Source organism: Pundamilia nyererei, unplaced genomic scaffold, assembly GCF_000239375.1.
Source record: "Pundamilia nyererei isolate P.nyererei 1_Seehausen unplaced genomic scaffold, PunNye1.0 scaffold00003, whole genome shotgun sequence".
NCBI lineage: Eukaryota > Metazoa > Chordata > Actinopteri > Cichliformes > Cichlidae > Pundamilia > Pundamilia nyererei.
Window position 1 is genome coordinate 750,415 of NW_005187404.1, and position 17,915 is coordinate 768,329.

At 40.9% G+C, this 17,915-nt stretch overlaps 2 protein-coding genes across 3 annotated transcripts in view; both read right to left on the reverse strand.

Annotated features, from left to right (window-relative positions):
- Positions 1-7,041, reverse strand: part of golim4a (golgi integral membrane protein 4a) — a 20,592-nt gene extending 13,551 nt beyond the window's left edge. Inside the window, exon 1 of the mRNA XM_005720547.1 lies at positions 6,333-7,041. Within this exon, the coding sequence (XP_005720604.1) occupies positions 6,333-6,519 (187 nt within the window). The 5' untranslated portion in view covers positions 6,520-7,041. The remainder of the gene's footprint in view (positions 1-6,332) is intronic.
- A 474-nt stretch (positions 7,042-7,515) lies between these two features.
- slc66a1l (solute carrier family 66 member 1 like) lies at positions 7,516-17,213 on the reverse strand. 2 transcript variants are annotated; one of them, XM_005720548.1, is made up of 8 exons: positions 17,053-17,213; positions 16,361-16,731; positions 16,123-16,252; positions 15,885-15,972; positions 14,905-15,014; positions 14,709-14,810; positions 13,241-13,426; positions 7,516-10,181 (listed from the first exon to the last, which is right to left on the reverse strand). In XM_005720548.1, the coding sequence occupies exons 2-8, from the start codon at positions 16,561-16,563 to the stop codon at positions 10,065-10,067; spliced, it is 936 nt and encodes a 311-aa protein (XP_005720605.1). In that variant the 5' UTR covers positions 16,564-16,731; positions 17,053-17,213; the 3' UTR covers positions 7,516-10,064. The 2 variants fall into 2 exon arrangements, with proteins under 2 accessions (XP_005720605.1, XP_005720606.1); XM_005720549.1 differs by lacking the exon at positions 17,053-17,213 and having other exon boundaries at positions 16,123-16,248; positions 16,361-16,509.
- Positions 17,214-17,915: the final 702 nt, after the last annotated feature.

Genomic DNA, 17,915 nt, shown 5'->3' on the forward strand with positions numbered 1-17,915 from the left:
CCCCCCCACACCCTCTAACCGATCATTACATGCTCACAGGTGTACACACGGGTGCTCACACACACAAACTACACCCTTTTTGGCTCCTACCTCAAAGCACACTGTGCGCTGTCGATCTGACGTGCTGCACAATAATGTTTAATATTTAGTATTTACCGTTACATTTCCATAGATCATCGTGATGTTGTTTATTCTATTGCTCTTTTTTTCCTGCTTGTTTTCTCTTTTTTCTTTCTCAACAGGTGATCCAGGTGATTGATACATGTATTTTTTGTCTGCTTATTTTGTTGTTTTTTGGGTTTTTTGCCCTTTATCACCGTTCCTCTTCCCTGCTGTTTTTCTTTCCCTCTTTCTTTCTCCCCTTTCTTTTCCCCAGTCAAGTCTGTCCCGTATTTAGCAGGTTAAAATAAAATAAACAATAAAAGGCGAATCAAATAGACCAATACGGCAAGGCTGGGTTGGTCGATTTGGTAAAGTTATTCCGTTGGGCATCTTTCTTTGCCTTTAGACAATAATTCTGATGGCAAAAGAGCCAAACGGGACAGGCAAAAAAAAAAACATTTGTTCTGGTCTTCAGGCAGCATGTGATCTAACTGTTAAAACAAGAACTCTGAACATTAAATCTTCACTTATTCCTTTCCACTGGGGGCTGGGCAGTGAAACTGATGATGTGGCTATTCTTCCCTCTGAGTGCCACCTCAACAGATTCCAAGATAACTGTTCGCTACATCTATATTTAGTTTTAATATCATGAGGGCAGCAAAAGGAAAGAAGGATAGGGGTAAAAGAAGAAGGGACAGGAAATTAACAAGAGAGTAAAACGAAGCTCAAAAGAAACTGGAAAGCTGATCCTAACAGACCAGCGCTAGTGTAAATAAAGGTACCTAACTATCAAGAGGACAAAAAACTTGCTTCTATCATATGAAAAGCCAATGTAATGACAACAAAAGTCACCCGCACAATTCAGCTCACCACGTTTTTACTCTCAATGTTGCTTTAAAGTGGTTATATCCACTTTTTTCATTATGCGTTGTGAGAACATTTTTTATGGCACTGGTGTATAAAAAGAAAATACCTTTTACGATTCTGTACAGTGTGCTCATTTGATTCCATTTAGATAAACAGTTCATGCTGCACCACTTGCTGTTTTTTTTCTTGTTTTTTTTCATGCAGAAGTTAAAGTAATCCCATCTGTTTCCCAACAGACTCTCTGGTCTTTCCTCATCGGATTTTAGAATACAATAAGTTTAAGTTGTGACTCGCATGTTATAATGCTGCCGGGATCAGTTCTGAATAAGTAGCATATAACGCTTAATTATAAAGCGTAAAGCAGAAGTGAACTAACTTTCCCGAAGTTTCTTTCATCAACGCCTGATCAGGTGGTTGTCTAAAACCTCACCAGATTGCATTTTATTTTGCTCCTCTGAGGCGTTGAACCTCCTCAGCAGTGCCAAAGATGAGGCTATGTTTTTCTTAGATGAGCTCAGCTAGGCTACACTCTCTCTGTGGGCCAACTGGGCTGGGCTAGAGCGACAAACAACTGGAGTCTAAAGCTTAATTTATAGCACTGTACTGATTCCCTGTAGAGCTCAGGCCATAATGGGTGATGTTGTGGTTTGCATTTATACTTGGTTTCCCATCACGAGAGAAACTAAATTGTTTGTGGTCAACTCAGAGCTAATAGATCTCAAACAATTGCTAACTGTACTGAAACACGGTACAGAGAAAAGATTTCAAAACAGACTCACTACACGTACTGTCAGGGGCATGAAAAGTGCCTTATATCTACTGGCAGAATATTATGTACTGTAATAGAAGAGTGATCGAGCAATGTGCAGATGAATTTACATTCAAAGAAGCAATGAGTATCACATAGGCCTGAACCTTAGCCACCTAAAAACAAATAGTGCTGTAGGTCCAGAATATAAACACACAAAAAACAACTTCAGCTGTCAAAAGTCAAAAACCAAATGTCATAAAAGCATACAAGGAAAGCAAAGACAGCACAATGGAGAGTTTTCATTGCTTTTGAAAACCTGGATCCACTACAAAGAACTTCTTTGTATAATATGACTTCTGTCTTCTCTGCCACGGGGGGGAAGCTAAAGAATAAGCAACAGCACAAATAAAAACCAGAGCAGGCCACATAACTGGCTGTTCCACATTTTTTAATATTCTAAGTGGTTGTAGCGCACAGTTACAACATGTAGAGGTGAGTCTGCAAAGCTCTGCTTAGCATCTACAGACTTCACTGCTATCGTGGGCCTTTCACTTAGCATGTACATATATACATGCAACAGGCTTACAGCAAAGAGAGAGCAGCTACAGGAGGAGGGCCAATAACGCAAACATACAAAGAGCTGCTGGTGTGTGCTACAAGTGTGAAATGGCCACAGACTGTTGACTCTTTTGTTGTTAGCTGTCTCCATGCTACATTAGCTCTGCTGTTGGCAGTGTTGGTGGCACGTGGCGTAGTAAACTCAGAACTGAATTCACCGACCTCACAGTTCAGGCCACTGTCACAGATACAGCTTTTTGAGTTACGATCAATCCGATATTTGATCCAAACATCAGATCGGGGCATCTCCCCATCAGACCGATGAAACACAGTGTGGTTTGAGCGCAGATAAGAACAAGGGGGCCCTCTATGGTGGTGACATTTATTGACCTACTGGTTTAGATGTGGCGAGGATAAGATCAGTTAGATTTGGCTCAGGGTGTTGAAAAGGAAATGTGGGCCAGGAATTTTTTTTTCTGTGGCGTTTTTGTTGGTTCACATTCGTACTTCCATTGTGTATACACACATACACACCAGACATACAAACACAACAGACCAATTAGGTTTAGGAGTGAAGTTCAACACAGATGCATGTCCCAAGAATCCAAAAAGTGTTGATTGAATATTTTATGTGTGCTGGAACTAACTGTCTGCTACTAAGTTTTGCACACTTCAAGACTAATGTCTTTGACGGGTAACCTATTTTACAAGTCACTCTTTGTTACAATCAGGTCAGGCCTTACAGGGGCAGGAACTCAGAAAGACTGTGAGACACATGACCTGATCCAGGAAGTGATATTAGGTCAAAGAAACACGGCATGTTTGCATATTTACTCCCCACAAGATTTTCTTTTTCATCAAGTTTGTTTTTTGAGTCTACAGGTAACATTGAAAGGATGTAAAATATGTTGATATCTACAGTTCACATTAATGTTCTTGAGCTACTTGTAAACAGAGTAAATAGTGTACACAGTATATACAGGCCCTCGATCAGCTGCAAATTTACAACATCAAAAGCCAAAGAGCTAAATATTGCATGTCACCCATTGTCACTATCAAGGCCTCAAACTGTAGATGTTAAGCAAGAATGTTGAAACATTTTGGTTTCAAAACTGCAGCTTCTCAGCTCCCAAAAGCTCACCACGTGTTGTTAAAAGACGACGTGTTGCGACAAACACGCAATTTCTCGAAACGTGTCAGTGCCATCGAAGCTCGCGCTCATCAAAACAAACATTAAATTTTAAATCTTAAATATTTCATGAGCTCCCATTTGCACTGCTCTCAATTAAATACAGGATGTAGGTGATTAGTAAATAACAGCTCTCCGTTTCTACTGACGCTTTTACACGCCATCCCAACTTCTTTGGAAATAGGGCCGGTTGTTAAATCACAGTGACACATTTGTCAGCGTGCACGCATAACCACAAAGTGCCTGTTAAAGACTTAAAGTGCTTTAAATGACTGATGACTGCCAGCCTGTGGCTGCAGTGGATAACAGGGAATCAATGTGCCTGGCTCACAACCCTCACATTGCCCCCACCCCTCAAGCTATAACCAACCTCTAAATATAGGGCCAGAAAAACACCAATCTGTAGTCAGCTGTGGTTGTCAAGTGGCTTTGTGATTGGCTGAACGATGCACTGTTTCACAATGATAGTTATGGGTGTGGCGCACAAGCAGGAGACAGCTGAGCTACAGGAAGTTGAAATCTACATAATGTATGCTGGTACACTGCAGGACCCTGTTATGGATGACATCACTGGATGTGATGTAATCTGTTGCCTGAATTTTTTTTTTCTTTTAAGCTTTTGCATTCTCAACGATGAACTTTTAGCCTAGGCCTTGTAAATATACCTTGTTAAAAAACTTAGTGGATTCCTCATACAGCACCCTATACTGTCATGACACTACAGAAGAATTAGCAAGGTCTATACCTCTAAACAGTCTCCTGTTGCAAATTGATTTGCCAGTAGAGCACGGCTTTATTAGCACAAATCCAGCAATTATTTGGAAACACCTTAAGCATAAAAAATAGCAGTAAAAGCTTCAATGTGTGGTCCTGAAAATCAGTAGATATGGACTATATCTGCTTTCCAGTAAATAGAGACACACAAATACGTTCACATTAAAAGACCTTCATTGCATCTTAATCTACTAGCAGCAGAAGGGTTTTATTAAAAGGCCCAACTTCAGGAACTTCACCCCACTTTCACAACATTTTAACAATCTTGTTCGGCAGTACCCTGAGTGCTTCCTCCATATAAGCGTGCGTGAACATGCTGCTGTGCTGACAGGATGTGAGGTTTCAGGCCTTGCCATTATGCCATGAGTTTAAAATTAGCCGATGGGCAAAGAGCCCGCTCCTACATGGCTTTTCAGAACAAGGTTTGTTTGCGCCCACATCAGGAAGCAAAGAAGTGTGTCAGGCTTTCAGCTCAGACTCAGAACCTGACAATGTAATCCAGCCTTTAATCCAACAATAAACAAGTAAGCCATTTTTCCCTATTACCCATCGGTTTGCCATACCGTGAAGCTGCCCTAAATCTTTCACCGGTCAGTTCTAGAAGTCTGCATGCATTTGAATATGGTCCAGGGGGTGTTTTGTCTTCAAGGTAAAGAGAACTGCTTTGTGTTAAGTTTTGATGCTTTCGCTGACATAAGAAGATCCCTTTAGTCATTCTTCAGTTCAGGTCTGTGGAAATACATCCACCCCCCTGTAATACTGGTATAACCAGAAACAGAGTGGCGATATACTGTGACCATCTAGATATAATAGGTATACTGTATCTGGTATCAAGATATGGAGGACTGGGAGTTCCCCCTGCTCTTTACTCAAATGCACCAGAAACATTTTGATAATCAAATGATCAGAAATGACAAGAAAATGTATGGATTTCTGTCAAGTAAGCTAACAAACTGTGCTGATGAGCGCATTGTCTTAAAGGCCACGTTTATAGCAGGAACTTGAGTATCACTATGTAGCTCATTACAGTGTTTAGAAGTTCCGGCAATCTGTGGGAAATTACTCCTTATTGCTCATGAACGTACAAGTTTAAGGCAAAATCTAATCTGATGTGATCCTCTGGAATAACTGGGGCACAATTGGGAATTTTCTCCAACGTAATGCTTTTTAGTTTCAGCGATTACCTGAGAGTCAAGGATGCCAGCATGGCAACAACATCCTGCACCATGGTGGCTAAACATCAAAGAAAAACAAAGTCAAAATGAGCTCTAAGACTTCTAGGAATACAGCTAAAATACAGTGACTGCAACCAGCGCTTGTGTTGTAATAGCCTCAGTTGACCACAGCTGCAGGAAGTGACGGGGCTAATTTCACTTTGACTGCACCTCTGGAAAAACAAATGAACTCTCGTTAAAGGCAAATATGCTTTTAAAACATTTTTTTTAAAGGCATATATGCTCATCTCATGACAAGGTCAGGAGCCATCACCAGTTTATTGGCGGCTTGCAGCTTTACTGAAGTATCATTTCTCTAATCCAGCTAGATCAGATGTGGCAGGAAAGTTAGGATGTTTCTGGGAAATCTGCCTCTTTTCAGTTTACAACTGGTTTTCATGGGGTCTCAGCTAATGAGTACTGTTATTACTGATTAATATAGTGATTCGTTTGTCTACAGGACGCTTTTATCATTAACTACATCTCAGATTGATCAAATTTCTCAGTTTTGCTGTGTGCCAAAGATCCAAATATTTAATTGACTATTAACATTACCAGTAAAGCACACAGTCTTTACAATAAAGCCAGGAATGTTGAAGACGGAACTTTAAAAAAAATTTTTTAATTTAAAACCTTAAACACGTCTATACAAACATTTTGTAACCCAGTCTGGTTTTTAAGGTGCTAAATGAACGCCGAACTTAAGTTTGTTAAGTAAAGTAATATCAAGTCCTCCAATTTGTTTTAAAAGATGTAAGGGTGTTTCAGCATGTTCGACAATAATGACAATGCAGTTTTATCCACGGAGTCTGGCGTGACACGTAACGTCGTGTCAGCTGTGGACAAACATTCGATCACCTCTCCGCCCCGTGTTTACCTTGGAGCTGTGCCGACAGCGACTCTTGGTGTTGCTGATACTTCAGTGCCATCGCCTCCGTCCTCTTGAGCTGTTTGTGCATCTCGTACGACATCATGCCCCCGTACATCACCCCGCAGACCACGGTGACCAGAAGGAGACATTGGAAGATCCTCCGCTGCCTCCGGGAGCACACCCCGTTTCCCATGTTGGACCCGCACCCCTCCCCGCCTTCTATGCGCGAAAGCCCCGTCTCTGCCGCTGGAAAGTTCCGACTCAACTTTTCCCCCCTCCCGGTGAGAACTGAGGAAACTGAGGAAACCTCCCCCTCCCCTCACACCCAGAGCATTTCCACGCAGAAAACACAAGCTACGTGCTAATACTCGCTTTCGGGCACATTATTATCTTTTTTAGCAGAGCTGCATCCAAATCTCGACCCTCTCCCCCCTCTGCAACTTCAAAGTAGCCGCTCAGATTTTCGCCTGACTTACAGCCAAACTCTGGCTCTGCCTTCTTTTTAGCTCTAAAAGCAACAAAATAAATAAGACGGGCGAGTCCTGCGTGGGTCTCTCTTCCTCTCTTGCAGAGTTTCTGACGTGACTCGGGCAAGCTTACAGAGAAGTTAAAAGTTGGGTCCACGACGAGGCCTTCATAGCACCTTTAACTTCAGTTACGTGTCAGCCGAGCGGCTCCCTGCCATCCAACTGCAGCGCTATAGGAAGTCCCTCCTCCGAAATAATGGTAAAGTTCCCTGCTCCCGCCCCGTAAGTGCTGCTTTTATTATATTGGTCGCCAGAGAGCTCACTCAAAAAAGCAACGAGGAATGTGAAGGAGGAAAGATAGGACCCCCCCCCAAAAAATGTAGCGTTTAATGAGGCTTAAAGTGAACTGTGAGTCTATAAAACAGAACATCACCAAATGCTGTTTCTTTCCTGGAGTTGCTCTGCCAGACCTTCACAGTTGCTGCTCGTTTCTGGGTCTCTCTGCCTTCAGTTTTGTATTTAATAATTGAGAAGCCTGCTCTGTTGGGTTGGGATCAGGTGATTGGCTCGGCCATTGAAAAATATCCAATTTCGCTGCATTGAGAAACTCTTGGATGCTTTGCGTCAGTATTATTTGCACCGTATGCGGTGGTCTTGAGAGGCCCAACTTACAAAAACACCAACATTTAATATGGGAATACTGCAGAAATACAGAACACAACGGAAGTTCAATAAAATACAACGGAAGTGTTTCTGCTATAACAGCTGAGGCAAGCTGGAAGAGTAATGCGTTTTAATTGAGCCATACAATACTGTACATGTTTGGTATTAGACTGTTGGCTTGTCGCTTCCAGGGGTCTGTTATGACCTTTTGCTGCATGTCCTTCTGTTTGTGTTATATGTGCTTTTGCAGCATTCGCAGTCGCGCATGGAGTTTGAGCGCTCATGGTTACTGTAGCTGTCTGATCGACTCTGTGGCATTTTGTATGAGTATAGCCTGTACACTTCACAATTCAGCCTGCTACTTTACGTCACCCTTAGACACTAGTGCCCAGCTTCCAATGGCAGCTATACAAAGCTATGCCATAAAACTGCCTCCACTATGAGCCAATTTTTCCTCCATACTCGCCTCTTTCCATAATTCTGGTATAAATTTATGTTGTTATTCTGTCCAAATATTTTTTTAGTCTTTTTCTCCCAGAACTGCTACTTCAGGCTATTTTGGATGTTTTCTAGCAAAGTCTGCTTGAGTCAGTGAAAATGAAGGACTGTGCATAAAACTGGCTGTAATTCGTAAACAGTTAATGCAACATTTTGATAAAAACCCCTTGAAGTAGAGCTGAAAGCCTGTATTTCAATCGCATCTCGAGTTTTGGATTTAAAATCCACTGTGGAGGTGCACAGTTTCGTTCAGCAAACTACGGACATGATTGAGAAGACATTGTAAACTTGTACATTTCTGTGACTCAAAGACAGAACCTTCAAACTTTGATGTGAAATTTGAGACCAAATCCTTGATTTCTACATAATATATTTTAGAAAGATACAATGGAGTTATTTAAACTTGGCATAATACACATTTATTAAAAGGCAACACAATGGAAGATTAAAAAAGGAAATAAAATAAACCCATCTCAACAAATTATATATATGCTCCACAGTCTGTAACAGCAAAAGGTCCTAATAATATATTCAATACAAAAACAATCAGAGAAACAGGAACATTTTGAAAATACAATAAATCACTAGAAGTACTGAATTATTAGTGAAGAAGTTATTATTGCATATTTGCAAATGAATTTTCTCGGGCTAGTACTGGGACTAATGACTAATGGTTTGTTTGTTTTTTTAACACAAAAAGACGCCCACACTTGCCTGAGGTAGAGAAATCTGCAGAACTGAAGTTAAACAGATGATCAGGTTAAAAGTGACTATGCCACATACATGTTGTATGAGAAAACCATCTGTCAGAAGAAAGAATATAATTCACTAGTAACTAATTTACTATGAATTAACTAATATTATTAAGACTTATTATTATTATTAGCATTAGTCTAAATCAATACTTACAAAAAAATATAATCATAAGATGAAACCACTCATCTATTAGTACATCATTTTTTTCCCCTTTCTCTCCTCTGTTGTCATCTATTCAATTAGCATTAGTTCTGGGAACAACTGTAAAGAAGCTAATAAGGACACGCTACGAAATAATGCAAATAAATTTGGCTTGACAAGAGCATACTCTCTCCCACAAACCCGATGACAGATTAGACACGTAGACTAATTTTATAATGCTCCTATTTTTAGATAACGTCATTGAACGCGTCTTCTTTCTTTTTTAATAAACGTTATAACGTTTTTAAAAAGACAATGCCAGCACACGCAAACTTAAGAGAGGACATCTGCAGGGAGGTCATAATCAGGGACTTGGAAGGACAAACAGTTCAACTGCTGTTTTTAAGAAATACAGTTTCTTAAGTTATTATCTACTTTAACAATCTGATTCACATTAGCTTAAAAACAGTGATGTGTTTATGCAATGCATTTATATTAAGACTATTAACAGTTTTAAAGGGTACACACTGTTTCTCCTGGTGGACAACAAAGAGAACGCAAAGCAAAGAAATCCACTAGTCCTTAAACATTAAACACGAAAAATCCTTTTCACATTATATAACACTATCAGATTCACATTAAAACATCAGAGTTGGTTCTTTTTATCCCAGCGTTGTCTCGTATGGCTGTAAAGGGTTAGCTACAGGGCCACAAAGTGAGATAAGACCAATGTAATTCCACACTTCTGTGCTTACTAGGGGAGTATTTGGAAAATTTGCTTTCGTGGGCTTTTGGTGCTGATACCTACTATCTTAAAAAATATATTAATACATCAGGTTCCGCAGATACTGGCAAAGGTTTCATTTTAGAAATGACTAATTGGTTTTAAGAGCCCTATTTTAAACATGGAAGCTCACTGATTGCTTTTAAATATAGTTTTTCCATCCATAAACAAAATCAAGAGGTCCAAGTGCAAAAATGACCCAAGTCATGCAGGCAAGCCAGACTAAAGAGAAACTATGGAAGAGCTTCTAAACTGGTCGTTAATCTCCAGTGTTAAGGAAACTGTTACCTCCTCTTTCTTTCTTTATTAACACACTGAACAGGAGATTGTCCTCTTGTGTGCAAAGAAAATGAGACTCATGTTCAGCAACCCCTGAGAGCTCCAAACAAAGACTGATAGTCCAATCGCTGCTGGTGTTTGATCTGTGTCCTACAACACTGTCAGCTCCTCTTCCTCACTCAGAAGAGGTTCCACCTCTGGGATATGGCGTAGCACACTGCTTTTGGCAGAAATGTTCTTCCTGTACATGATGAACTGGGCAGTTACCTGATTCGGTCAAGGGTTGTACGGACACTGTAAGTTCAGACATTTTACAACTGCAATATCAAAAAGGTTGGGACGCTGTGTAAAATTGAAATAAAATCAGAAAGCAATGATTTGCAAATCTAATAAACCCATATTTTATTCACAACACAACGTGGAAAACATAGCAAATGTTGAAACTGAGAAAATTTAGCATGTTAAGTAAATTTGAGGTCATTTCGAAGCAATGACTTAGCAGCTTTCTATTCCTAACCTTAACACATTTATAGATTCATGTCAGCCCGCTGTCATGCCTCCACACGTGTAGGTTCATTCCAACCTGCTCTCACGCATCCGAACGCGTAACATAGTAACGATTTGTCACAGTCGTTGGTATGTGACACATTGGGATGAAAACCTGTTGAATAGCAACGTGACTGGGTATAAAAAGAACATCTAAGAGACTGGTGTTTCTCCGAAATGAAAAGACTGGCAGCAGCCAGTGCTACCCCTCAGCCTCTTGGCAGACGCACCTATGGTATGAATGTTAAAATCCTACGTCGCCTTGTTCTCAAGTTATCGCACTCACATGATTTTCCTCCCTCTGACCTTGACCTTAAGGCTGAAGTCACTGAAAACCTACCAACCTACTAAAATCTGTCTTTAAATTATGAGAGAATTTTAGAATAATGTTACTCAGTGTAAAATAGTGAAGACTTGGAATATCTTATCGTCTAAGTATCATCATCAAAAGATTCGGAGAATCTGGAGAAATCTCTGTGCGCAAGAGACAAGGCTGAAAATCAACACTGGATGCTTTTGATCTTTGGGCCCTCAGGCAGCACTGCATTAAAAACATGATTCTGTGATGGAAATCACTGCATGGGCTCAGGAACACATGCACAAATCACTGTCTGACCACAGTTCACCATGATATTCATGAATAAAGATTGTAGCTCTGTCATGCAAAGAAGAAGAAGACTTATATGAACACCGTCTTCTCTGAGCCAAGGCTCATTTAAATGGTCTAAAGCAAAGTGGAAAACAGTTCTGTGGTCAGAAGATTTCAAATTTGTTTGGGAAAACATGGAGTAGAGGGACCAACGTCTTTTTCAGGGAAGTCCTAGCAGATTTCAGCAAATGCTAAACCACATGCTGCTGCCATCACAACAGCAGTTTCACAGTAGAAGAGTCCAGGGGCCCGTTCTTCGTACCTCGCTAAGTAAGTTAGCTGGATTTGATTGTAGACGATTTCGCGTGATCTTGGATCGTTCGGTTCCCCGAAGCTCATCCGGGACTTGCTGCCATAGCAACAGAGCCGTAAGCGTAAACCTGCTCGGGAGCAGGTTTACTTTATGTAAACAGGATTAGATCGCGGCCACGCAGATATGTCCGCTTCATTTATACGAAAGCAACAGCGATATTCCACCACTGTTTCACCATAAATAAATAACATCAATGTAACTAAAGACAATGCAGCACTTGATCCTTTTATTGATGTCACACAGATACATACAGGTCATTTCCTAAAAAAGGGAAATGTACTATTAACATTCTATCACATGTATGTGATTATTACAGATGTAATTCATATTTCAGAGTAGTAATTGCAAATTACTTCGTGTAATCAAGATGAGAGACCACGGCTATAAAAGCCAAGGTGGATTTGGGAAGCCTGTCGCAGCCATGTCCTGTCCGTATACGCGAGCCACCCATTGCGGAAGGTGCAAGATTGATAAGGAGAGTCCTCAGAATTCAGCGTATATTGCGGGATAGACAGGATCCTTTAGCTCAGCGCGACAGTGAGCTAATAGAGAGATATCGATTTTCCCGTGAGGGTATTATTTACTTAACCAACTTGTTGACGAGGGGGTGCAGGACCACCACCTGTCTTTTTTTGCTCTGCCCTTTTCTTGGTTGCTGTTATAAACAAACAGATTATTTCAGGGTCTCTTTTCAAGAGACGAAAAGCAATATAAGTGATAAATATTACCATTCTGTAGAATATTCTTATATTTCACTTTTACTTGTTCCCATGTTCTAGTGGGTCCTGTTGTGGCTCTAATGTGAAAGTGGATATAATATAACATATTATAATATAATATAATGTAATATAATATTGGATAATATAGTGTGATATGATAAATCTACCCTACCGCCTACTGGTGTTGGCCAGAGGGGCCGATGGCGCGATATGGCAGCCTGGCTTCTGTCAGTCTGCCCCAGGGCAGCTGTGGCTACAACTGTAGCTGCCTCCACCAGTGTGTGAATGTGAGAGTGACTGAATAGTGGTATTGTAAAGCGCTTTGGGTGCCTTGAAAAGCGCTATATAAATCCACTCCATTATTATTGTTATTATTAAATTACTTACGAGTTTAATTTGTCAGCAACTTTCTGCCAGCCCTCTCTCCTTGCTTTTGCAGCCTTTGCAGTGTTCCCTTGCGTTCTGATTAAACTCTGAAACTCCTGAAATCCCTCACTCAGGAGTTCTTGCTCTGCTGCTGAAAAATACCGAGCCGAGCGCGCTCCGTCGACATTTTCGCCGACCAATCAGCGGGTTGCCGATCAATGTTTCCACTATCGATGCGTAGCCCCTTTTACGACACCCAGTGATGTCACATTACTGCGTCCAGCTGTACTAATCGTCAACAGCAGGTGTGTTCGGGGAACCGGATTAGCGAGCTCACGGTTAGCGCGATGGTTTGGTCTTGGATGTGTCATTTGATCTTGGATGTAGTGAGCGACGTACGAAGAACGGGCCCCTGGTGCTGAAGTGGGACGGTACACAGTGGTAAACATGGACATTAAACTCTAAATTCAGCTTATTTTTTCCTGTAAATAATAAACCATTTAAACATTTGACATGTTCTACTGTCAAATTTGCAAATCACTGCATTTATTGTATTTACATTTCAGATAGCTGTTTTCTAATTGGGGTTGTGGACAAAATCAGCATGCTGAATGCTTTAAATTTACTGCACATGCAAAAACATTACAAGCAATATTACCCTATTATGATTTATCGGGTCAGATTTTGCATTAAGTTTGTACAGTTGGGCTTATTATTATTATTTGAAGGATACAAAACAGTCGAGTATGAGGACTCCCAGGCTGCCGATGAGCCAGGCCAGATGTTTGACGATGAAGTTCTGTTTGGAGCCCTTCAATGCCGGAAGGACAACTATGACGCTCAGCCCATACGTCCCATTACCCATCATGGCCAGGGCGAACAGCAGGTAGGAGGTGCCCTCTGTAGACTGCCGCTGGAACTAGAATAGTTAACAGATAATTAACAGACAAACAAGAAGCACCACAGCAGTCTTACACTGGGCTTATAGCGACTCTTATTGTTAGCAGGGATGGCCAGAAACATTTGTCTGATTGGTCTCCCACAGCTACAGCCGGATAAAAATGGCAACTTTCCCTGTAACGATGTCTTATGTGAAGGTTTAAACTTTGCCTCGATGTCTGCTGGGATACCTCACCACAAAAGAAGAAAAAAGGAATTTAAACAACTAAACAACAAGCGTAATTTAGTGCTAATTTGGTGGAGTTGGATTTTTCCTGGCCTCTTTATAGCACCACCTGTGACAACAACTCCTGGTTTCATGAAGCCCCCCCCCACACACACACAAAAACCCAGAGTCACTGTCAATGAAAAAAAGAGTTAAGTACATGTTGTTTCACTTACATTAATCTCAATTCAGTGGACTTGCACTCCAAACAAACAGACACAGAGAACCTCAACAAGATTAAAGGATAAGACTAGATTTATTGAATTGCTTTATTGGTATCAACAAATCCCCAAAAGAGATAACAGCCAACAGCGAATTCATCCTACTAACAAACAGCAGGAAGCATGTGTGCTTCACATAAACAGGCTGGCTTTGTTCATCGCATCTATCACTGAAAGGATGAGGAAAGGCAGCATCCATCCGATATTAAGAAACCAAAGACACATTTCAACCTTGAAAGATAAAATGGAGTTTTACACTCTGCTGTCGCTGCTAAATTCAGTCCGTCCCTGAAGAAGTGTTTAGCAGCAGAGTATGAATATCCTGCTGATTATTCCCCCACAATGTCAGGCAACAAGTGAGCGTATGTGAGAGAAACCCTGAAGGGAATCCTAAACAGCAACAGTTTTAATTGTTTTGTAGACTTGGAATGACATTTTGGACGTGCTCTAACATGTTTACATTTCCACAGGGGCAAAAGCGACCTAAATGATTTACAACATCATGGGAGTCCATGTTTTGTGCCCAGAAGTCTCTCTGGCACTGGCACGCTACTGAGACAATCCCCTCTGGTGATTAATCGCTGCAATCGAGCCAATGTGTTTCTTCAGCACAACAGCGCCATTGTCTTCAACGCCTGGCTTTCATTTTGACACACATGCAATATTCACAAATATCCATACTTCACCATCTTCTCCATCCCCATTTATGACCAACTCATACATAGTAATTTGAGCTTTCCACAAACCTCCAATCCAAACACACAAACCATGTTTCTGAGAATAAAGTGAGTCCAAAAAAAAAAAAAGTTACTTACATTTTTATGGATTTGTGGAAAACGGGAGCAGAGGTAGAAAACAGATGCCAAATATCCACATACATAACCAGTGATTTCCACTGACTTGGAGCTGGCTGGACTCTGGGTAAGATAACAGTGAAATAAAGAGAAAAGAGTTAATGCTGCACCTACGGAAGAGTGGGTAATCTCAAGTGGAAAGGTGTTTGCGTCCTACCTGAGTGTTTAAATGTGAACCGTTGTCTATAATGAGCTTGGGTAAAGCCAGGAGTGCTAAAGTCCCAGCGCCACACCACATGAAGCACACCCACTTCAGCGCGGGATTTTCTAAACGACAAACACACACAAACTCAGTAACAGACGTATCCAGCAACAACAAAAACAGTACCTGTAGGTTCAGTCTTGCTTAGGCAACAGTACAATTAAGATTACTACCCAATGAAGTTTGCAGAGCAGTGCACATCAGATAAGGGCAGTACGACAGATGTTTACACTGACTACACAAACATTATGTAGGAGTAGGATGATAACTGGATATAAATAACTTGAATAACTATTGTATAATATTAAACCCTACTCTACACCCCTGCAAGGTTTTATCACAACTCATTCAAAACTTTTGGAGCTATAAATAAGACACACGGAAACATTACCAAAAACACAACCTCCTTGGTGGAGGTAATTAGACATTCACCCCATTTTTCCATTAGCACTGCCTGAATTCTTACACATTGTTAGACACTATAGGATCACACAGTTGCTGAAGATTTGTCTGCTGCATGACCACGATGCGATTGTCCAGTTTTATTGAGCCTATGTAAACTGTATCCTCGGTTTCCTGTTCTTAGCTCTGTACTCGGTGTGGTCTTCTGCTGCTGCAGCACATCTGCGTCAAGGTGATGCTCTTCTGCATGTGTTGTTTGTAATGTGGTTACTTTATTTGTCTTCTTATGTACTCGAAACAATCTCTTTTATCCATTCATCTGCTGCTCACTGGATACTTTCTGTTTTTTGGACCATTCTCTGTAAACCCCTGAGATGGTTGTGATGGAAAATGCTACATAACAAGTGCACAAAAGTCTTGCGTTACCCATCACTTCTTTATGTTATAAGACTTTTGCACAGTGCTGTATTTAAACCAGGCATCATGCTTTGCCAGAGGTTTAACCTAAGAGCAGAGGCGGTGTCAGGACTCACTTCTGCTGGAGCTGTTTTTGATCTTATAGTAGAGAAACTGGGAGACGAGAATCAAGTCAGTGAAGATGTAAAACACCACTGTGACAACCTGAGAGTGGGACAAATCAAGAGAGAGAAATGTCAAGTAAAATGAAAAAAAGAAAATCAGGATAATGACTATCCCTTCAAAATCTTGATAGAGATTCACACTGCACAGCCAGCAGACCTCAACCGGCCAGGCTGAGTTGTCTGTGTTCACCTGAATGGGCAGCTGGCTAGTGAGATAGCATCCAGCGAAGCTGGTCAGGTCTCCACTGAGGAGGAAGACGAGAAACCCAAAAGACATGGCCTCCTCCACTTTTCCATTCCGATAGGCCTCATAGACCTGCCTGGAAAGACCCAGCAAGTCAGATTAAAGACAAATATAAGACGTTAACATTTCTGACTGGCTGAGCTGGTTGCACGATAAGCCGACAATAATCAAAGTAATTACTCACGGTATCGTGGACAACAAAAAACAGAACATGGATATGAGTCCTATCACAACACTGCAGTACTCCCAGATGTTGTCCACACATTCCTCAAGCAGGTAAAGGATCCATGGTGTCCCGTTGACACACAGCGGTCTGCCCTGAGATGGAGCAGTCCAGTTGTTGATGGCCACATCTGCACTCTTGCCTGGAAAACGCCCGCTGGCCATGAGGAGAGACTGATTTCCTCTACCTCCTCCTCCTTTTCCTCCTACTTCAACTTTCTAAGTAGCCTGGGTGTGTTTGTTTTGTCAACAAAGCTAAAGCCTGGAGAAAGCAGATTTATGTGGCACCACTACCTGCCTGTACAAACAGACTTCTTATGTCATTTCTCGAGTCTGAAAGACAGAAAAATAAAACAGACAGTGAGCAAAACGAACAAAGAAAACTGTGGAAGCTACAGAGGAAAGAACATAAAGTGTTAGGTCCATCCCAAATCAGTAATTACGTCTACATTTTAAAAAATACGTCAGTAAGCGATAAGTTTGCTCATGGTGCACGCTCAGTCTGGCCTACCCACGCTCACAGCTGTCCAGAGAGCCACTTGTGGTGTTTATGTGGACGCAATCATGTTTCAGGCTAATTTAAACGGATTTGGAAGAGATGCTAACAAACAAACAAACATACAAAAAACATAATTAAGTTCAGTGACCGCTCACCTGACTAAAACGGACTCGTAAAAGACTCCAGGCTGTTTGCTAGTTTGTACAAACTTCACCAGCATCCTCACACGTTCAAGCCCTTTGAAAAAGATTACGGATAGCTTCTCCGTCCACCATCAGCGGTCTCCTGTGTGAAGCGGACCAGGATAAGATGCAACATCCGGTGCGAATTCAAAGTAAAATCCTCTTTGAGGACAATTTAATACTGCTTGAGAAATTTACAATATAATGCCAGGCTATTTATTAATTTAAAAATAATATCTCTTTTTTTGTAAACTGGGATACTTAATTTGTATATATTTATGTAGAAAACATTTTTTCAAAGTTGTACCCAGGTACGTATTTACGAAAACAACATACGCTATAGCAAAAGTCATGTGTGTTTTTATTTCAACGCCACAGTAGAATGTATTTTCGTGTATAATATACAAATACATATTTTTGACGTTAATAGTTCCCATTCATTTCTTATGTACTTCATTCACGTATCGCTCCATGAAGTAGACAAAATCATGTGCTTTTATTTTGAAGGCACCGCAAAATGAAGTCTCACGCCGGACGCGATGCCTGGGAAAATACCACCATCTACTGACCAGAGCAATGAATGAATGACGTCAATACAGTGAAAAACTATATCGCCTTTGCTACAAGCCTTTTCCTACGGAAGCGTAGAGCTGCCACCCAGGCAAACGTGAAAGTTTTTATAACGTGAAAAGTTTATTGTTCTAACAAGATACTTTTCCTGTTTGTACAATATACTTTTCACGTTTGAACAACATAATATCAACAATAACGTGATATTATGTTGTTCAAACGTGAAAAGTATATTGTACAAACATGATAGAATATTGTACAAACAG